The 23859-nt window shown below is 36.7% G+C and overlaps 1 protein-coding gene across 5 annotated transcripts in view; it reads right to left on the bottom strand.

Moving 5' to 3' along the window:
- The window catches only part of LOC126475247 (inositol polyphosphate-5-phosphatase A), a 327646-nt gene that overhangs the window by 43707 nt on the left and 260080 nt on the right, over positions 1–23859 (bottom strand). Inside the window, exon 14 of one of the 5 annotated variants that reach the window (XM_050102949.1) lies at positions 21350–21387. The exons of the other annotated variants lie outside the window; for them this stretch is intronic. Coding sequence (XP_049958906.1) covers positions 21358–21387 — 30 coding nt within the window. The 3' untranslated portion in view covers positions 21350–21357. The remainder of the gene's footprint in view (positions 1–21349; positions 21388–23859) is intronic. 5 annotated transcript variants of the gene reach the window in all.

The raw sequence follows: 23859 nt of genomic DNA on the forward strand, positions 1-23859 counted from the left end.
ATAAGTTGTAGGGTCAGTATTGCTTCGCATGTCCCTACATTTCTATGGAATCCAAACTGATCTTCCTCGAGGTCAGCTTCTACCAGTTTTTCCATTCTTCTGTAAAGGATTCATGGTAGTATTCTGCAACTGTGGCTTATAAACTGATAGTTCAGTAATTTTCACATCTGCAGCACCTGCTTTCTTTGGAATTGGAATTATTATATTCTTCTTGAAGTCTGAGGGTATTTCTGTCTCATAAATCTTGCTCACCAGATGGTAGAGTTTTGTCATGGATCGCTCTGTCAAGGCCATCAGTAGCTCTAATGGAATGTTGTCTACTCCGTAGGCCTTGTTTTGACTTAAGTCATTCAGTGCTTTGTCAAATTACTCACACAGTATCATATCTTCCTTCTCATCTTCATCTATGTCCTCTTATGTCCCTAATATTGCCCTCATCTCCCGTGTATAGACCCGCTTTATACTCCTTCCACCTTTCTGATCTCTCTTCTTTGCTTAGGACTGGTTTTCCATCTGATCTCTTGACTTTTTCCAGAAGTCACTTTAATTTTCCTGTAGGCATCATCTGTCTTATCCCTAGTGATATATGCTCCTACATCCTTACACTTCCTGCTTAGCCATTTTGTAATTCCTGTCGATCTCATTTTTTTAGACGTTTGTATTCCTTTTTGCCTGCTTTATTTATTGCATTTTTACATTTTCTACTTTCATTGATTAAATTCAATATATCTTGTGTTACCAAAGGATTTCTACTAGCCCTCGTCTTTTTACTAACTTGATCCTCTGCTGCCTTCACTATTTAACCTCTCAAAGCTACCCATTTTTCTTCTACTGTATTCCTTTACCCTGTTCTTGTCAATTGTTTCCTAATGCTCCCTCTGAAACTCCCTATGACCTCTGGTTCTTTCACTTTATCCAGGTCCTATCGCCTTAAATTCCTGCCTTTTTGCAGTTTTTTCAGTTTTAATCTGCAGTTCATAACCAATAAATTGTAGTCAGAGTCCACATCTGTCCCTAAAAATGTCTTACAATTTAAAACCTGGTTCCTAAATCTCTGTCCTAGCATTAACAATCAATCTGAAACCTTCTGGTGTCTCCAGGTCTATTCCACAATAAAACCTTCTTTTATGATTCTTAAGCCAAGTGTTAGCTATGATTACATTATGCTCTGTGTAAAATTCCACAAGGCAGCTTCCTCTTTCATTTCTTTCCCCCAGACCACACTTACCTACTACTTTTCCTTCTCTTCCTTTTCCTACTACTGAATTCCAGTCCCCCATGACTATTAAATTTTTGTCTCCCTTAACTATCTGAATATCTCATATATATAGCTAACACTTGGTTCAAGAATCATAAAAGAAGGTTGTATACATGGAAGAAGCCTGGAGATACTGACAGATTTCAGATAGATTATATAATGCTAAGACAGAGATTTAGGAACCAGGTTTTAAATTGTAGGACATTTCCAGAGGCAGATGTGGACTCTGAGCACAATCTATTGGTTATGAACTGTAGATTAAAACTGAAGAAACTGCATAAAGGTGGGAATTTAAGGAGATGGGATCTGGATAAACTGACTAAACCAGAGGTAGTACAGAGTTTCAGGGAGAGTGTAAATGAGCAAATGGCAGGAATGGGGGAAAGAAATACAGTAGAAGAAGAATGGGTAGCTTTGATGGATGAAGTAGTGAAGGCAGCAGAGGATGAAGTAGGTAAAAAGACGAGGGCTAGTAGAAATCCTTGGGTAACAGAAGAAATATTGAATTTAACTGATGAAAGGAGAAAATATAAAAATGCAGTAAATGAAGCAGGCAAAAAGGAATACAAACGTCTCAAAAATGAGATTGACAGGAAGTGCAAAATGGCTAAGCAGGGATGGCTAGAGGACAAATGTAAGGATGTAGAGGCTTATCTCACTAGGGGTAAGATAGATACTGCCTACAGGAAAATTAAAGAGGCCTTTGGAGAAAAGAGAACCACTTGTATGAATATCAAGAGCTCAGATGGAAACCCAGTTCTAAGCAAAGAAGGGAAAGCAGAAAGATGGAAGGAGTATATAGAGGGTCTATACAAGGGCAATGTACTTGAGGACAATATTATGGAAATGGAAGAGGGTGTAGATGAAGATGAAATGGGAGATATGATACTGCGTGAAGATTTTGACAGAGCACTGAAAGACATGAGTCGAAACAAGGCCCCGGGAGTAGACAACATTCCATTAGAACAACTGACGTCCTTGGGAGAGCCAGTCCTGACAAAACTCTACCATCTAGTGAGCAGGATGTATGAGACAAGCGAAATACCCTCAGACTTCAAGAAGAATATAATAATTCCAATCCCAAAGAAAGCAGATGTTGACAGATGTGAAAATTACCGAACTATCAGTTTAATAAGTCACGGCTGCAAAATACTAACACGAATTCTTTACAGACGAATGGAAAAACTAGTAAAAGCTGACCTAGGGGACGATCAGCTAAGATTCTGTAGAAATATTGGAACACATGAGGCAATACTGACTCTACGACTTATCTTAGAAGCAAGATTAAGGAAAGGCAAACCTACGTTTCTAGCATTTGTAGACTTAGAGAAAGCTTTTGACAATGTTGACTGGAATACTCTCTTTCAAATTCTGAAGGTGAAAGGGATAAAATATAGAGAGTGAAAGGCTATTTACAATTTGTATAGAAACCAAATGGCAGTTATAAGAGTTGAAGGGTATGAAAGGGAAGCAGTGGTTGGGAAGGGAGTGAGACAGGGTTGTAGCCTATCCCCGATGTTATTCAATCTGTATATTGAGCAAGCAGTGAAGGAAACAAAAGAAAAATTTGGAGTAGGTATTAAAATCCATGGAGAAGAAATAAAAGCTTTGAGGTTCGCCGATGACATTGTAATTCTGTCAGAGACAGCAAAGGACTTGGAAGAGCAATTGAAGAGAATGTATAGTGTCTTGAAAGGAGGATATAAGATGAACATAATCAAAAGCAAAATGAGGATACTGGAATGTAGTTGAATTAAGTCGGGTGATGCTGAGGGTATTAGATTAGGAAATGAGACGCTTAAAGTAGTAAAGGAGTTTTGCTATTTGGGGAGCAAAATAACTGATGAGGGTCGAAGTAGAGAGGATACAAGACTGGCAATGGGAAGGAAAGCGTTTCTGAAGAAGAGAAATTTGTTAACATTGAGTATAGATTTAAGTGTCAGAAAGTTGTTTCTGAAAGTATTTGTATGGAGTGTAGCCATGTATGGAAGTGAAACATGGACGATAAATAGTTTAGACAAGAAGAGAATACAAGCTTTCAAAATGTGGTGCTACAGAAGAATGCTGAAGATTAGATGGGTAGATCACATAACTAATGAGGAGGTGTTGAACAGGATTGGGGAAAAGAGCAGTTTGTGGCACAACTTGACTAGAAAAAGGGATTGGTTGGTAGGACATGTTCTGAGGCATCAAGGGATCACTAATTTAGTATTGGAGGGCAGCGTGGAGGGTAAAAATCGTAGAGGGAGACCAAGAGATGAATACACCAAGCAGATTCAGAAGGATGTAGGGTGCAATAGGTACTGGGAGATGAAGAAGCTTGCACAGGATAGAGTAGCATGGAGAGCTGCATCAAACCAGTCTCAGGACTGAAGACCACCACAACAACAACATCTCATATATTTCCTCAAACTACTCCTCATCTGCCGAGCTAGTTAGCATATAAACTTGTACTACTGTGGTCGGTGTGGGCTTCGTGTCTGTCCTGGCTACAATAATGTGTTCACTATGCTGTGCTGTACATAGTAGCTTACCCATGTTCCACTTTCTTTATTCATTATTAAACCTACTCCTGCATTACCCCTAGTTGATTTTGTATTTTTAACCCTTTATTCACATGACCAGACATCCTCTTCTTCCTGCCACCGACCGAGCGAGGTGGCGCAGTGGTTAGCACACTGGACTCGCATTTGGAAGGACGACGGTTCAATCCCACGTCCGACCATCCTGATTTAGATTTTCCGTGATTTCCCTAAATCGCTCAAGGCAAATGCCGAGATGGTTCCTTTGAAAGGGCATGGCCGACTTCCTTTCCCGTCCTTCCCTAATCCGATGAGACCGATGACCTCACTGTTTGGTCTGTTCCCCCAAACAACCCAACCCAACCCACCACCTAACTTCACTAATTCCCACTATATCTAACTTTAACCTTTCTATTTCCCTTTTTAAATTTTCTAACCTACCTATCCGATTATGGGATCTGACATTCCATGCTCTGATCTGTGGAACGCCAATTTTGGTTCTCTTGATAACGACGTCCTCCTGGGTAGCCCCCACCCGAAGATCAGAATGCAGAACTATTTTACTTCCGGAATATTTTACCCAAGAGGATGCCATCATCATTTAACCATAGAGAAGATCTGCATGCCCTTGGACAAAAATTATGGCTGTAGTTTCGCCTTGCTTTCAGCTGTCCGCAATATCCTAGGCTATTTTGATTGGTTTTACACAGTCAGATCAGTTAATCATCCAGACTGTTGCCCCTGCAACTACTGAAAGGCTGCTGCTTATCTTCAAGAACCATGTGTTTGTCTGGCCTCTCAACAGATATCCCTCTATTGCAGTTGCACCTATGGTATGACTATATACCTATACGAAAAACACAAGAATATTAAAATATACAAATAAGCTATGAGCAAATAAGCCTTGTATTACATTATTCTTAAAGAATGAAAGTATAAAAATGCACAGGTCAAAGTAGTATGCATGTGAGCACTGGTATAGACTCCCGTATTATATGGATAAAATAACTGGTGAATGTGATGAACAGATAAAACACTGACGAGGCAAGGAAGGGGGCACAGAGGAGGTAGCAGACAGTGGAACGTGGGTAGGGAACAATTATACTATTTATAACAAGTGTATTATCTAATTGTGAGAAAAAACTGGCTACAGCTACTTTAACATGAGTGAGTAATGAAACTCTATTTGATCATTAAGAATTAAGGCAGGATTCTGTGTTTACTGATACCCAGAATTTCAATTAATGTTAGTTTACTACCTTTATTTGCTCTTTGAAGAGCATTACAGTTAATACCATAAGCACCCCATCCATTCACAGCATGTTCAGCAAAGGTGGAGTCTTTCTTCTTCAATCTACACCTCCTTTCACTTTAAGTTAGTGAAGTATTTTTATTTTTGTATTTATTTGTTTTGGTTTTAGGCAACATTGACCATACAGGGAGCAAACAGCCAGCAATAATCATATCACTACAAATTTAACATAAAAACTTTAACTTGAAATAAAATGATAGAGTGAGCTTTGCTTTAGCCAACCAATGTACTAAAGAGATTACATTACGTCCAAGTCTATTTTTACAGTGTTTTCATATGGAGTATCTTATCATAACTTAAAAACTATAGAAATTAAAAATAATTTGATTCATCATATTCAAATATAAGTTCTTAATTTAAGATGTGTGCCCCCCCCCCCCCCCCCCCAAACACACAGTTACGATGTATTATTCTAACTGGTCTGTCTCTATAAGAGTAATTTAGCCATGTGGGCTTACGGTATTCGGCTATCAAACTATACTTGCTTACACTTAATTGGTAGAGTAAGGAGGTAACACTTATAGTTAGGGGGAAATCCATAGAAACCAGTATTTCTTGTGCTCTCTTGTACTTAGTGCATGACAGAATTACACAATTCGAATCTGCAATGTTAGTATGATCCTCATCGCAATGGTGCCCTTATCAGCTGAAATTTTTATGGATTATTTTGAACAAACATTTCTAGATAAAAGGCCCCTAAGTTTTAAAATGCACTACTGGTCCAAGTATGTGGATGACATACTCTGCTTGTGGACAGATACTATCAGATAATTAAACAAATGTTTCCAATATTTAAATTCAAAACAGAAAAATTAAGTTTACAATGGAGTTGGGAGGAGAATCAATCAAGTCCTTAGAGCCTAGCATTAAAATTTGCAAGCAAACACTCACATTTAAGATCAGCTATAGCCAATGCTTCATAAAGGAAGTTAAAGAAGGGCCTTTGCATACTGATACTTTTTAGGGTTCCCTACCTCAATAGGTAAAAATGGAACCTTTATAGGCTCACTTCCTCAATAAATTCATTTTTCCAAGCCAATGAGACAAATATAAATAAAACCTATTGAAAGAAGCAAAGCAATTTCTTTTAATTGTAATATACAAACTACAATTAGTTAATCCCTACATCTCAGCCAAGTAAATTCAATGTTAGTTTGTATACGTAAAGATAAGATTGTAGTGCTTACTTCTGTCACTGACAAACTTCCAACAATCCTTCTATCACTTAGATGTAAAAAAAAAAAGGGGGGGGGAGGGGGAAGAAAGAACGTTACGTTACTGTGTCATCTACCGATTCTTTGGTGTTGTACTCAGCTAACAGTGCCACCTATTGGTTCTTCAGTGTACTATACTGTCTGCTGTCACTAAAGTAAACATCCAAACTACTAAACTGAGCAGATTCCTAAAACTTTATATTATGATATTTTTTCCTCCCCATGATCTGATTTTAATGAAATAAAGCCTATATGTCATCCCAAGCTATACTCAAATTACCAGTGAAAACCTCATAAAATCCATCTAGTAGTTTTTGAGATAAGCGTGTTCAAACACACACACAGAATGGTTTTACAGTTTTATTGTTAGTACAGCTATACAGGAAAATAGCTTTTTTAAAGATACAATGATACCTGCCGACTCCCAGAATTCTGTACCAAAAAACATGCAGCCTTCCACTCTATGGTGCATCAACTGTTATCTGTATTACTGACAAAACCATCTGTTGAAAATGAATGAAAATTAGTGAAAGAAACTGCATACAGTACTGATTCTAATCCTACCATAATTAATAATATACTTACATGAAAAAGGAGGCAGAGGATAACAGCACTTATGTATCCTCCTCAGAAGACAGTAAGTAACACTGACAACAGATGGGCCACCAAGCTATATGCACATAGGATTTCACAAGTATATACCAGCAAACTAAAATCCATGAAATATAGACCAGCTTTCTACAATAGCAATACTGTTGCCCACATTCTGTTAAATAGTTAAGACTAGATTCCAACTTCAAAAAGGAATAGAATTTGTGTGTTTCCCTGCATTTTGCATAGAAAATTATATGAAGGTCAATCAGATGGCGCCATAAAATTAGATTGACTGAACATGAAAGGAGCTGGAGACTGAAAAAGAAAGATTCCACCTTTTCTGAACACGTTTGGCAGAAAACTAACGTTACCTGAAATTCTGGGTATCGATAAACATCAACCACAGAATCCGAACATAGCATGTAATGATATGTTTTATTGTTAAATTAGCGGCAGCCAGTTAATATTTTTCACACCATAAGACAATACACATATTGCAAATATAGTTGTAAAAGGTCACACATCTTGCAAAACAGTATTTGCACAACTATAAACTCTCACAGATGTTGTGTGGACTGTTAGTTTCCTTTAAGTTATTTGAAGATGGCACAGAAAGCTAAGAGCTGGTTCGCAACAAACTATACAATAAACATTATTGTGGAACATCAATACTGTGTGTTCCAGTTTTAAATAAAAGAACTACCTGCATCATTATATCCTATTCATATGTGAATGTTATAGCAGTGGAATGGTTATTCTGTAACTTAGACTTCCAGTAAACTAATTCAAAAACGGCATAAATTTATAGCAGAAAGTTAACAATGAATACCTTCATTAATGATATTATTAGAAAGAAAGGGAAATTTTTTACTGTTAATTAAATGCTAAACGCCAGATTTAAAAGTTCACAGGGTTTCAAGAACTTAAAGATTCTGCTTCCAAAGTATGATGATGCTATACCAGGGATAACAAGCAGCACCTTCACATTCATTCTAAAGATTTTCATCAAAATATGGAAAAAGACTGTTTTGGAATATGGCAGATTTGTGAGCTGGCAAATGTTGACTCGTTTATTATTGCTATGAATGAAGTTTGTCTCCAGAAGAATACGTAATTTGATAAACTCCTCCATGCGGTTTGTCCACTGTTCATGAAGTAAAATCTGAAATCTTTCCGAGTTCTAATTATGGCAGACTATTCAAGCAAGACTAGTTGAGCAAGTGTATTGTAGATTTACAGCATGTTATGTTTGCTAAGGCAAACAGTGTCCAAGTTGATAAGTGAAAACTAACGGTATATGAAATCAATCTCGTGATTGATGTCACTGAATAATGAAGAGTACCCTTATAAAGACCAACAGTGCTGATACAATGCATGTGATTTCGGAATTTAGCATTTGAAACAACCTGTTTTAGCACAGCTTCAGAAATATAATTTTTGTAAGGAGCATTTCTGAATTTTTCATCATGAGTACACACACACTTACATGTTGCAAGTGTAATAATTAAACAGTGACAGAAATTACACAATTTGAAAGTGAACATGGTTCTCCAGGGCTGCAGACTGTGTGAAAAGGAGAAGGATATTTTTATATATAGGTTTTTCACAAAAAGGGAATTAGTTATCAATTAACCCATCATGTTTAAGTCCTTTAACTTCTTCCTTCACAGAATCTAATATTTGGACACACTTATTTCTATTGCTATGAGTAGTTATGATGATATTGCTTTACTTCTTTGAGACCCTTTATCAGAGAGCCACATTCACCAAATGTCTCTTTCATCACGCTGTTACTTTCCTCTGTTTCAGCAAGTGAGTTCCTTTTTACTCTGTAGCATACTCCAGGTAACCTTCACTATAGTGCAGCCATAACTCCCAATCACAAATACAGTGTCACTGCAGTAGATGTTGAATGGGCTATACACGTAGCAATGCTTTATGTAGCTCATTTAAGAAACACAATGGAATCCTAGATACAATTGAAACACACTTCGATTCCATTGATGTCATATTTTACTCATCTGCTATACTGGTATACAAGTGCAAACAACTAATCTTCATTATTATTTATTGCTATAGTTCATTACATGCACAGCTTCTTACAGAACTGAAGCATATCTTAATACTCTAGGTTCACAGTGAATGGTTGAAATTCCACCATAAAATATATTTCTCTATTTTACTGACATGGTGAACTACATTCATAAAAGTAAATGACAGCACAGACAAAATATGGATCTCTCTCTATAATCTTGGTGAGAGGTAAGCCATTTATTCTGCTGCGAGACATTCCTTCCACCTGAAATGAGACACTAAAAGAGAAAGGGGTGGGGGAGTTAATTTAGGTATTTTACTTAATAAGACTGTGTGAGAGAACTATAGTTCTATACTGCTGTTCACAATTCAATACCTTAAATGTGACAAATAAATCTGGATTGCATCTATTACTGTGTGCACATTTCAAAGACTGTCAGTAAAGTAACTGGTGGGAGTTACAGGATCAAGGGAAGTCTAATGAAATAGACTGCTTTCTGATCACTGCCAACTTTATCCGGCAGACGAAACAGTATTTATTGTGTTTACAGCTGTGATAGCTAAAGTGAGATGTGTAATTAAAGATTAATGAAATACTCTATATAACTGAGTCCAAAAAATCTTAAGTGACTTTCCTTCTCATCCCATCCGTTAAATCTCCCCTGATCTGGGGTTCTGGGTGACTTTTCTTAACTCTACCCCTCTTCCTAAACCCTTTCCCTTCAACCCTCTTCCTTCCCCTTCAATCTTCAGCCAGAAGGAGAAGCCACTGGCTCTGAAAGCCAGCATATTTAAAGTCTTTTTTTATTTGTGTGTTCACCTGCTGCCACTTGGTGAGTACATTTTTTTATCTATCCAATTATGTTACTTAATAACTTACTGGATGTTTTAACAACATTGACTCATTAAGAAGAAATTGCAACATTCATTCAGCGAACACAAGATAGAAGAAAGTATGTGCACTTGCATGACAATTCTTTAAGCATTGTACATGTGTGCACTATTCAGCAGGTTTCATTTTCAATAAGCTTCCAGCAGAACCAGAAATAATAATAAACTAGTGCCTGTATGATAAACCCCATGTAATCAAATCCAAATTGAAAGGTTTCCTTCGGCACACTACTTTTACTCTGTACAGGAGTTTCCCACAGTAGTTGAAAACTTTTCTATGTGATCATATACTCCGTTTTTGATGTTTTCTTTAATTCTTTGTTTATAAACTTTCTAATTGGCATTCTGTACTCTACGTACTGACTCTTTCCATGACCAAGAAGCTGTGACTCCCACAGAGACTGATAAACAAACAGATAATAAATAAATACAAAAATATAGTATTGTCTGACAGCTCAACTTGGTAATGGTTTGAAAGAAGTCTATTCTGATCAACATCATTCAATTTCTACCGATTCAGTTATTTCCTATGGCCATCTTTTTGAGTCATCTTAAGGTACGTATACAGTAGATTGAACATATGTTGTTCATTAAATGATAATTAATTTTCATTATATTTCATTACAATTGTACACTGGACATTTCAACATAATTCTTGAAAATTAAAAAACTACACTAGTTTATCACTATCAGATGCAGGTACATAAAATATGGATCTCTGTTCTGTTCTGATATGAGAATGACTGTTTTACTGTTTTATGTGGGGATTACACTATGAAATAATTTTTTGTTAAATGTGAAGTTCCATTAATATCTGAAGACAAAGAGACATTGCACAGAATAAAATACACATCAGTAGTCTTTTTATTAATACAGTAACTCAACAACACAAAAATAGGAACCTAGTGCATAACACAGTAATTGTGAATACCTGAAGATTCTCTATAGTCCACAAATGTTGGAAGTGCAGATAACAAACAATGGAATTTCCTGCACATAACAACAACTTAGGGAATCTTTCATTTAAAGACAAATTGTATTTTTTACATAATATGATTTGCTAAACAACTCATTAGCTTCCAAAATGAAGTTAAATGATGTGCCCCCCCCCCCCCCCAATACACACACACACACACACACACACACACACACACACACCTCCTGGAGTTTTACACCTTCTTCCCTTTCTATGATTCCTCCCATGTGTAATTGTGGGTGAAGTAAGACTTAACAAAAATAAAGGAATGGGGAAACACTTCTTGATTGAAAGACAGTCACTTCTAGGAAGTCAGAGGTCCACTGAGTGAACATTTTACTCAACAAATTATAGTGGAAGAAATCAGCGCGACTGAATAGTATGATAGGCCTAATTCAGTTATCCCAATATTCCCATCAATCTATAATATAACTTTCAGCTACCTGGAAACGCAAATTTAATGTAAATATAGGCTGGTAATATAAGTACACTACACTCAGAACAGTGTCACATTGCAAAGTAATTACACAGGTGAGAGGAGAGAGAGAGAGAGAGAGAGAGAGAGAGAGAGAGAGAGAGAGAGAATAATTACTGTTACTCTACTTTTATTAATAAATAGTCACACTAATAACTGCTAAGTAGTTCACTGTGAAAATGCAGAAACACGTGTAAAAGTTGTGGTGTATTAGCAGCAAATCAAAAATCAGCATGCAGGCAGCTAACTGAATTAGTCTGAGACAGCTACACAATAGGCTGATGCTTGAATAATAGTGTAGATGGTATTTTTTTTGCATATTTACAGATGAACCAGTTAGTGGTACTCTACAGAACCTGATTTTTCATTAAGTTAACATGATTTTCATAAGTTAAGGGCGGGGGGGGGGGCGCAGACCGGCGTCGAGACCCGGTGGCTATCCAATTTGTCAGTGGACGCCGCTGCCTTCAGATTGGAGCGTTCCTGACGTATTTTATCAATTGTGGGATTCCACGCTGCACTGAGCTGAAAACCACTATCCCTGTTTACTAAATTGTAGTGGACAGCAGCTATATAGATATGCAGAGCACAGCATCCCGATACTTAAGATGATGGGTACATTGCAACAAGATGACACCACCACTCTGCTGATAACCCAAGAAGAAGTCATCAGTGGAATACGCCGAGAAAGACTGCAATCGCATATGCCTTGCCACAGTTCGTGTGGCTCCTCCCGTTGGAGGTTCCAGTCCTCCCTCGTGTGTGTGTGTGTGTGTGTGTGTGTGTGTGTTTGTCATTAGTGTTGGTTAGTGTAAGTTAGATTAAGCAATGTGTAAGCCTAGGGACCAGTGACCTCAGCAGTTTGGTCCCATACAAACTTACCACAAATTTCCAAAATATTAAGTTCATCTAGCCGACTTGATTAAGGTTTTAAGGTAATCATTTTATTAAGCCACGTACTCACTACTGCAAAACTGTGTTCCTATTGATCATTGTTGCTTCCAAACTTACTTTAATAAACGTTACAATGTATTATAATATTTAACAGAACTGTACATTTTAACGATGTCAGATTACATTAATTCTCCTTTTATTTACTATTTTCCCACAAAGAATCAAAGAGTGAGGGATTCCCCAACAATTCTACAAATAAAATTTGATTAATATTTATATTTTAGTGGAAGTTATAATTATGAAACACTGTTACCTTGTAACACATTCCATGTTCCCTGAAACTGATTTTTATAATGATAAACACACAGGAATGTAAGTGAATGAATGCAATGAGTGTGCTGAGAGCTTCTTTAACTTAAGAACTAAAAGCTGCCTTTAAAAGAAAAAAAAAAAAAAAAAAAAAATTTTGGCTGGGCAGATAACTTTATGCACATGTATAGTGCAACTACTGTAATGTCACACTCATTACCACAAAGAGGTTTAACCTCAATGAGGATAGAGTCATTGCATGCAAGTCACAGGACTGGGAAATTAGTTAGTTGTTTTGGTAGTAGAAAGAAAACAGCATCAAAGATGACTATAATCGCTGGGTTTTATAATAAAAATCAACTATTTGAGATAAAATGAAGCTACACTAATAATCATTTTTCATCTAACGTGGATTAAAATGAGGCCTACAGTGTGAAACTAAAGTTCCATTCTGTGAAGCTTACTTCTGTACTTAAGATTAGAGTTACAACGTATTACATTTGTCACAGAGCTGCAGACCTACTCCATTGTTAATTAGATCTCATTCAAGAATAGCAATGCTTATGGCAGTGCAGGTGGAACTACAGCAGACATACAATTGAAGGCAAGGTTGTGACAAAAGAGAGAAACAACACACGGACTAAAGAAATAACAGCAACAAAAACATGGAAAAAAACCATCCAAGCGACTGTAATTTGAGGTACAAGACAAGAAAAGTATGTATTACTGTGCAGCAGAAAAATGGCTGAGTGGGGAATATTTGAAACTGTTTGTGATGAAGATACAAGCCTATTAGGTAACAAGGGTGTCAATCGGATTAGGGAAGGATGGGGAAGGAAGTCGACCGTGCCCTTTCAGAGGAACCATCCCGGCATTTGCCTGGAGTGATTTAGGGAAATCACGGAAAACCTAAATCAGGATGGCCGGACGCGGGATTGAACCGTCATCCTTCCGAATGCGAGTCCAGTGTCTAACCACTGCGCCACCTCGCTCGGTTTCTCCTGTGTAATGGAGGCATTAGACAGTGGAAACTTACAGAAACATGAACTTTAACTATGATTTGTTTGTGTGTGTGTGTGTGTGTGTGTGTGTGTGTGTGTGTGAGAGAGAGAGAGAGAGAGAGAGAGAGAGAGAGAGAGAGAGAGAGATTTTTAGGTGGTGTGTATCTGGTCAAATCCCAGGCAGAGCATGTGGCAGCACTGTTGTTGTTGTTGTTGTTGTTGTGGTCATCGTCAGTCCTGAGACTGGTTTGATGCAACTCTCCATGCTACTCTATCCTGTGCAAGCTGCTTCATCTCCCAGTACCTACTGCAGCCTACATCCTTCTGAATCTGCTTAGTGTATTCATCTCTTGGTCTCCCTCTACAATTTTTACCCTCCACGCTGCCCTCCAATACTAAATTGGTGATCCCTTGATGCCTCAGAACATGTCCTACCAACTGATACCTTCTTCTAGTAAAGTTGTGCCACAAATTTCTCTTCTCCCCAATTCTATTCAATACCTTCTCATTAGTTATGTGATCTACCCATCTAATCTTCAGCATTCTTCTGTAGCACCACATTTCGAAAGCTTCTATTCACTTATTGTCTAAACTATTTATTGTTCATGTTTCACCTCCATACATGGCTACAATCCATACAAATACTTTCAGAAACAACTTCCTGACACTTAAATCTATACTCGATGTTAACATATTTATCTTCTTCAGAAACGCTTTCCTTGCCATTGCCAGTCTACATTTTATATCTCCTCTACTCTGACCATCCTCAGTTATTTTGCTCCCCAAATAGCAGAACTCCTTTACTACTTTAAGTGTCTCATTTCCTAATCTAATTCCCTCAGCATCACCCAAGTTAACTCGACTACATTCCATTATCCTCGTTTAGCTTTTGTTGATGTTCATCTTATATCCTCCTTTCAAGACACTGTCCATTCCATTCAACTGCTCTTCCAACTCCCTTGCTGTCTCTGCAGAATAACAATGTCATCGGCGAACCTTAAAGTTTTTATTTCTTCTCCATAGATTTTAATACCTACTCCAAATTTTTCTTTTGTTTCCATTACTGCTCGCTCAATATACAGATTGAATAACATTGGGGAGAGGCTACAACCCTGTCTCACTCCCTGCCCAACCACTGCTTCCCTTTCATGCCCCTCGACTCTTATAACTGCCAGCTGGTTTCTGTACAAATTGTAAATAGCCTTTCACTCCCTGTATTTTACCCCTTTCACCTTCAGAATTTGAAAGAGAGTATTCCAGTCAACATTGTCAAAAGCTTTCTCCAAGTCTACAAATGCTAGAAACGTAGGTTTGCCTTTCCTTAATCTAGCTTCCAAGATAAGCCGTAGGGTCAGTATTGCCTCACGTGTTCCAACATTTCTACAAAATCCAAACTGATCTTCCCCGAGGTCGGCTTCTACCAGTTTTTCCATTCGTATGTAAATAAGGCGCGTTAGTATTTTGCAGCCGTGCCTTATTAAACTGATAGTTCGGTAATTTTCACATCTGTCACCACCTGCTTTCTTTGGGATTGGAATTATTATATTCTTCTTGAAGTCTGAAGGTATTTCACCTGTCTCATATTTTGCTCACCAGATGGTAGAGCTTTGTCAGGACTGGTTCTCCCAAGGCTGTCAGTAGTTCTAATGGAATGTTGTCTACTCCTGGGGCTTTGTTTCGACTAAGGTCTTTCAGTGCTCTGTCGTTCCTAAATCTCTGTCTTACCATTATATAATCTATCTGAAACCTGTCAGTATCTTCAGGCTTCTTCCATGTATACAACCTTCTTTTATGTTTCTTGAACCAAGTGTTAGCTATGATTAAGTTATGCTCTGTGCAAAATTCAACCAGGTGGCTTCCTCTTTCATTTCTTCCCCACAATCCATATTCACCGACTACGTTTCCTTCTCTTCCTTTTTCTACTATCAAATTCCAGTCACCCATGACTATTAAATTTTCATCTCCCTTCACTATCTGAATAATTTCTTTCATCTCATCATACATTTCTTCAATTTCTTCGTCATCTGCAGAGCTAGTTGGCATATAAACTTGTTCTACTGTAGTAGGCATGGGCTTCGTGTCTATCTTGGCCACAATAAGGCTTTCTCTATGCTGTTTTTAGTAGCTTACCCGTACTCCTATTTTTTTTATTCATTATTAAACCTACTCCTGCATTACCCCTATTTGATTTTGTATTTATAATCCTGTATTCACCTGACCAAAAGTCTTGTTCCTGCTGCCACCGAACTTCGCTAATTCCCACTATATCTAACTTTAACCTACCCATTTCCCTTTTTAAATTTTCTAACTGTCCAATTAAGGGATCTGACATTCCACGCTCCAATCCCTAGAACACCAGTTTTCTTTCTCCTGATAACGACGTCCTCTTGAGTAGGCGGCGCCCGGAGATCCGAATGGGGGACTATTTTACCTCCGGAATATTTTACCCAAGAGGACGCCATCATCATTTAACCATACAGTAAAGATGCATGCCATAGGGAAAAATTACGGCTGTAGTTTCCCCTTGCTTTCAGCCGTTCGCAGTACTAGCACAGCTAGGCCGTTTTGGTTAGTGTTACATGCCCAGATCAGTCAAGCATCCAGACTGCTGCCCCTCTTCAGGAACCACACGTTTGTCTGGCCTCTCAACAGATACCCCTCCTTTGTGGTTGCACCTACGGTACGGTTATCTGTATCGCTGAGGCATGCAAGCCTCCCTACGAACGGCAAGGTCTATGGTTTATGGAATGGGGGGGGGGGGGGGGGGGCAGCACTGTTATGAGTCAAGTAATATTGGATGAGACGGTACTGTTATCTGGAACCTTCTGGAATATATGTGAAATGGAATGAAAAGTTTGGAATGAAAAGTTTGGAATAAAAAGAAGATAGAGTATTTGCCCACAGACCACACTGATAGATATTTATATCTATGATGCTCCTAATGAGAGGTTAACAGCATCCAAATCGGTAAAATAGTTTAAGTGGAGAAGATTTCATTCACAGACAGTGTTTTATCTTTTCATATGCTATGGAAACATACATAAGTGATTATTGATAACAAGATATGAAATGTTTCGACTGTAGGAGGAGATGATGAAAAACATTTTGGTGTAGTTTATTTATGAACTTACTGGTGAAAAAGGAAAGAATGGAATGAGCTAAGGACTACACCCTGTGACGTACATCGCATAATTGAATCAAATTGGAAATATAGCATTTTGGGAGAAGATGATGCATTCTTCCACATGGAAACATTTAGACTAGCATGTGTGAATGTCGTGAAGATTATTGTTCCAATTTTCATGATATATCATTGCTCTTGGCATGCCATTAGCATTTTCCTCTTCCTCCACTAGAAAAATGTTCCGTATGTCTTCTTTTACACCTTCACTTCTTTTCTTTTTATTTCTTAAAACATTAAATCATCTTTTCTCCAAAATTATTACTATATTTTACAGACTATAAGACACAATTTTTCTTCAAAAAATTGCCTCAAAAATTCAGGAGCAACTTATACTCAAAATTAATATAAAAATATCCATGGTTTGATTTAAAATGGCCGTATATTCGATGCCACGGGAAACCTATAGCTATCTGGCAATAATGGATTCAACTGGCCGCAGCAGTCACCAGTGCAATGTGCACGAGTTGTCTGGATTCACAAGCTTGCTAACACTGTCTCCCTCCTGCCCTGCCATCACAAACCCAGAACACTGTTGAGCCTATGATGCCTCACTGCAGTCTACAGTGCCAGTGAACTTCAATTGAAAGTGATCAGTATTATCAGCAACAGTTTGTATTTTTTTTTTTTTTTGTAGCTAGTTTCGTAATGGAAAGAAAATAAAATGTAGCAGCTGAGCAGCATTTCAACCCTCCACCAACAGAAAAAATAAATAAATAAATAAATAAATTTGCAATAGACGAGCTAGTACAGAAGAACTGAAAAAATGAGGAAGGCTAAATGTGCAAATAGAGGATTTAATACAAAATGGTCAAAATTAGAAGATGACATCCTGAAATAGATTCCACGACACCATCAAAATGGCATTGGAATTAATACAAAAATGATTCAGATACACACTCGTAAGCTAACACTACAGTGGAACTTAACAGACTCCAAGGGTGGAGTTGGTTGGTGTTACAGTTTACGAAATCTCATGGACTTAGCGTGTGAACCAAAACAAAAATATTCAGAAAATGCCACAAGAGTAAGAAAATATTATCTTTCCATCACTTTATTATTCATCATCGAAAGTAAAACAGTGTGGAACCAAGCCAAATAGTGAATATGGACAAAACTCCTCTGACATTTTATGTGCTGAGTAACAGAACTATTTCCATGAAAGGTGCTAAAACTGTAACTACAAAAACAAGTGGACATGAAAAAAATGCACTACACTGTTGTCCTTTCATGTTGTGCTGACTGTACTAAACTTAATCCAATGATCATTTTCAAGTGCATAACAGTGCCAAAACCTTCTGAAATACCGCCAAGTGGTGGTGTTCATGTACGTGACAAGCTTTGGATAGATGAGGTTGGTACAAAATTATGAACTAACAGAGTGCGGGTGAGAAGGAAAGGTGCTTTATTGAAGAAGAGTTCTCTTCTTGTGCTAGATCAGTTTAGTTGTCATTAAACAATTCTGCAAAAGAGAAACTGAGACAGGGGAAATACAGAGCTTGCTGTTACTCTGGGAGGACTTACTTCACAATTGCAACCCCCTTGCTGTGTCGACAAATAAACTATTTGAAGTGTATATGAGAGAGGAATGGAGCAAATGGATGATGGATTTCGCGCTGAAGGGAGCTTTACAATAACCTACAATGAAACAGGTGTATCAGTGGATAAAAAAGTCATTGTCTAGAGTGAGAGAAGACATTATTATTAAATCTTTCAAGAAGTGCAAGCTCTTGGTGGCAGTGAAGACCATCATAGAGATGAAGAGGATAACGATGACAAATGAAGAGGAGAGGAAAAAAGAAGAGGAAAAGTTCAGATGACGATTTTCAGGGATTTTAAAGGTCACTTTGGTTTTATAAACTAAGACTTTTTTAGTCCGGCTTTGCAATCCAATAATATCAATGGTAAAAATGTTATTTTTAAAAAATGTTTAAAAATTATGGTGCATCTTATAGTCTGTAAAATACGATATCTCTCAATGCACATTATCTCCCCCATTTCCATTCTTTTCTCTTGTTACTGTTCTACTTCTTATCACTTACGCTTTATCGCCACAAACTTTTCCCTAAGTCATCATAATTTCTACTACTGCAGATCACCACTTTAGGTAGTGCAGTAACATGTAAAAATGACTATGTGTCTACCACACCACATGAGAAACAAAATAAATAAATTATTTAAGTAACTGTTCAACTCTATCCATTGCATTCTTTGCATCACTTACATTTTCATCTGTGGATGGGGGTTAGTATTTCTTAACATTGTGTAGCATTGATGATTTACAAATTTTTGGGTTTTCAGCTGAGTTGTTATGTTTACAAAATATTTCAATAACTTTGCTAGTTGTCTTGAACAGTGTGTTCATGATTTGTTCATTCTTTTCCCACAAGTTGCACAGAATATATACAGCAGTAGTTAAATGAAAAAAAATCATTTGTATTACTAAAAAAAGTCAAAGTAAACACACATTAAAAATTTCTGCTATGGTGTTGATGTGCCACATGATACACTGCTAAATACAAGTATTATTAAATTATGCTGTGAAACTGTGATGCGATATTACTACATACATGCTCCACAATTGTTGCATGCATAATAAAATACAAAAAGCAAATAGGACAAAAGTAATATGTTTGTGGCAGACATCATTCAAATTGATGATTTACAAGTTTTTGAGTTCTCAGCCCAGTAGTTATGTTATGTTTACACATATTTCAATAACTTTGCTAGCTGTCTTGATCAGGTGCCAAGAGGAGGTTTTGCTGCTCATTGTTCACACTCTGAACTTTACACCCTCCTCATCACCTTAGTGATTGCTTCCCAGTGGTGTTAGATGATACAAGTCGTCTTATGCTCAAAGCCAACAGAAATGTTGTGCCAAAACATTAAAAAGTTATAAGCAAAGATAGTGTGGTAAGATAATACTCTGCACCAAAAAAGAAAAAACGTCTTAACTGGCACTTGTCTATGAGCAGACAGATATGGTGTGACTTAAGCAAACTGAGAGTTGGATCCCATTCTTTACGTAGGCTATAGCATCTGTCCCTGCTAATTAAATTGGCTACCTCTTTAATTTCAATCCTTTCCTTTTTTAAATCATGCCAGAAATTTGTCACCTGATACACAACACTGATATCTTTTTACTTCATTCATGCTAACAGGTGAGGCAGTGTTCAGCGACAGCTGATTTAGTTGGGTGCTGAACTCAGGTGCAATATTTATGTTCTTTACATGTACAGTTCATTCAGTTTAAAAACACCTGGCATCTCACTTTCACAACGTATGAGTTAGACATGCTTTTTTTGTTTGGAAAGGGGGGGAGGGGTAGTTCTAGCTTATTTTTCACACAACACTGTAGACATTTTAATTCTGTTGGAAGGACTGATATACATCAGAATAAACTTAGAAGTGTGTCATCTGTTGGCATGAAATGAAATATGAAGATACCAGAATTGTTGTGCAGGCAAAAATTTCTATGGCAGAACCACAAGTGAGCCAACTGAAATTAGAGAAGCAGATAATTTAAACAGCTTTTACTTAATTAAAGCATCAGATGTGACATTCATTTTGCTTGAATCACGTCAGAAAACAGTTCAATGCATTCACTATCTTTGTTCTTGTATACTGTATTTTGGTAAAGGATGTGGCCTTATAGCACTCTCCTTTTAGCTTTTTATGTTTTAGCATAGCCAGAGCAGTGCACAATGTGTACCATTCCAAGTTTCGCTGGAGACTAAACAGCAAGTAACGAAATGTGTTCAACACCTGACAAAGACAGCTAGGGAAGTTGTTGAAATATCATTTGCTGATAAAATGATAACTTGGCTGCAAAACTACAACTTAAAAAACACTAATTTTGACAAGAAAGCCTGATGGATCATGTAATTCAAATTAATCTTTTTTTCATGTTATGATACTGAGGAAATATGATGAGACTATTCAGATCTATGCACTACGTACTAATACACAATTGTCTGCAGTTCTCTTGTGGTCTACATTAGTGGCTCTCTTACAACTTATCTTTCTGCTCATATTTCGTATTCTGCTGTTCTCTAAACTATGTCAAACTAATGCCACACACACAATTTTCCACGTCTTTTTCTACATAAATTTTAAGATATTTTTCTTTCAAGTTTCATCACTATTTCATAATTATTGTTCCTGTCAGCTACTTTTAGGGAAGATGTCACACATTTTGGTAAGAGATAATTGTAAAAATTTTGTAGAATCACTTTTCCAAATTTTTTGCTTTTGTGCTACTCTCTGAGAAATGACTCCTTTCATAATCTAGAAAGAGTTTATTTCTCAATTCTCAGTGGTTCTCTGTATAGTTGACATATTCTGCAGGAATAGACAGTACCCAACTTGATATGTGATGATGAAATTACATCTCAAAAATTAAACAAAAGATGTCAATACCTTACAGCAGATATACTTCATTATTATAGATCATGGTAAGTAAAGCCAAAGACTTTCAAATAACTATCTGCAAAATGAATACAGCAGAAGCTCCTAAAAAGATGAAAATCAAGCGAGTAGTAGTAGTAATACTAATAAATAATACAACTTGGACAGGATCTTTGGGATTTCTAACTGTATCGTCTATATCACACACGCCATGCAGCTGTGTGGAGAAACCTAGATAAAAACTAAAAGCCAGTGCTAATGAAATCCAATTTATTTGATACCTGTTTCCTTATATTAAGACAAATGACAGGTATACTGGCTGCGTGTCACAGTAAAAAAATAAGAAAATGAGACAAATAATAATTAAAAAACACAATTTTATTAACAGTGCACACTGGTGTTGCTCTCAGGGATAATTTTATAAAATGGAACAATGATGACAGGTTTCTATAGCAAAAAGGTAATTTTTTAGATTATATTTCTGCAGTAAGATCTAATTGCAAATCATCACCTGCAAGGCTATTCTCCAGCTCAGCTTCCAACATTATTGGCAAATTAAAAGAGTAAATAGTGCAATATATAGATTACTTCAAATTACACAAATATATACATATCAAACATTTTTCTGAAGCATATTTTTATTCTTAATATTGTGAGTTCTAAAAACAAATCAAATGGCTGTTAAAAATCAAAGACTTCAATGTTATCAATAGACAAATGGTAACACTGCATCTTGGGCTCAGTACTAGACTTTTCTTCCTTGGGAAGTACGGAGAAACCACTAATATATGCCACAGACATAGAATAATATTCTGAAATTTGGACTTTGAAGAAAACACAAGGAGTAGAATAGGATTTAAACCACGAAATTTAAATTATGCATATTGTGGATTCATCTTATTAACAGTTACGTGCAGTGAGATTCCGTTTTCCATTTTTATGTCTTTTTGCATCTTTTTTGTTAAGTTGGAACTCTAATGCAAAAGCTACAAACTCAGAACGACCTTGTATCACTCCGTGACCTGTCAAGATCTGTAATGTTTTCAAGCATAATTTCAGGAATTTTAAATGAAATTTTCAAACTTAATTTTGACTCAATTATCTTTTATAAAAGCAAATTTGGTCAATGCATATAAATCCAGATCATGAGTTATGGACTGCGCGAAAGCCAATTACGGTTTTTACAAATAATTCCAGGCAAATACCAGAATGATTTGTACAAGCAAGAACAGGTTCTGTCCACTAACAACAACTCCAGTATAATATTTTTATATCTAAAAGAAATTACTCAAAAAAAGTTTTGCAACAGCCTCACAATTTACAGAGTTCTTCTTTCTCAATATTCTTCAGTCTACAGGGGACAGTCACATACAGCCATTTGTGTAATGGGAGTAAAAGTAAACCTCTACTGTAAATAAAGTTTGGTAGAGTGGGTTGTGTTTACAACTTTGATGGAAATTTGGCTTGTAAATACATTAGAAACCTGCAAGCACCTGGCCCTTTCACGTGGCCTGCACACACAAGCATTGTGTTTGTGAGAGCATGAATGCACTTTGCAAACATTGGTGGAAGTTGCCGAAGATGTCTGATGCTGGCTTGCCTAGCAACGGAAATGAGTGAGCTCATGCTAATGGCTACGAGGATGTAACGTGCTTGTGCACACAGCCAAATTGACACACCACGTACTCACTTGTATAAAGGCTGTGAATATGCAACGTGCTTCCCTTACAATGAATAACAAATAAAAATATTTTTTAAAAATATTATTTGTTTACACAAATATAAAAAATTGTCATTTTTGAATAAAAAGCAGTATGAATAATACATAAATATGAAATCCAATGACATTTACTGCTTCAGTTCTTTGTCATTTATTAAACAAAGTATGTTTTGTTGCTCTTAAATTAACTTTCACAACTATTTTTTCAAACACCTCATCAGGAAGTTATTTAATTTTTGAAAATGTGCCACTGTGACACATTAATAAAACATATTCCATATTTTCAAAGAGAAGATTGATGTATTATATCGCCTGAAATCATCTGTTTCACTATAACATTACAGGACTTTCAAATAACAATCTTCTTTGGCAAAAATTGAGGAATCATTAAATCCACTGTAGTGCAAATAACTTTATTACAATTTCACTTTAACTTCAACTTCTAGATTACATTAAAAAAAATTCTTTTTATAATTTTATTGACATTTCTTTGGGTATTATATGTCTACATTCAAATTGTGTGTAAGATGTTGCTGCAATAATTGCATTATTGTAGAAAGGCGAGAAAGGTCTTCCAATCATCTCAACACTTTCACAATAATTAAGTTGTCAGTGCGCTGCAATATAATGAACTTTTTTTTTGTACTCAGTGTCTTTCCAAAACTTTTCAATTTCAAAACTCTATGTAATTGGATTGATGCACATCTATACGAAAAACTAATCCATCGGAACTAATGGAGAGCTTACTCAGAACTAGCCCTAAACATTTTCAGGTAACTTTGGACACCCAGTAGCCAAGAAATGTTTCACTAGACTTTAGATTTAAAGTGTGTTGATGTTAGTCATTAAAAACCACCGAGTTCTTACTTTGTTCACTCAAGCGCCAAGTCAGTTAAATTGGGTCATTTCAGAAATGTAATTGCTAAAGCTGTCCACCAGAGGAGTATTTATATGTTGCATACATTGTACTGTAAGACATGTACAACTGTGCTCAACCAATAGGTTGGTCTGAACACCGGATTTGCTTTAATAGGCACCATGGTGTGCCCTCGATTTCCTCCCACCTCTGAA

Source organism: Schistocerca serialis, chromosome 4 (assembly GCF_023864345.2).
Source record: "Schistocerca serialis cubense isolate TAMUIC-IGC-003099 chromosome 4, iqSchSeri2.2, whole genome shotgun sequence".
NCBI lineage: Eukaryota > Metazoa > Arthropoda > Insecta > Orthoptera > Acrididae > Schistocerca > Schistocerca serialis.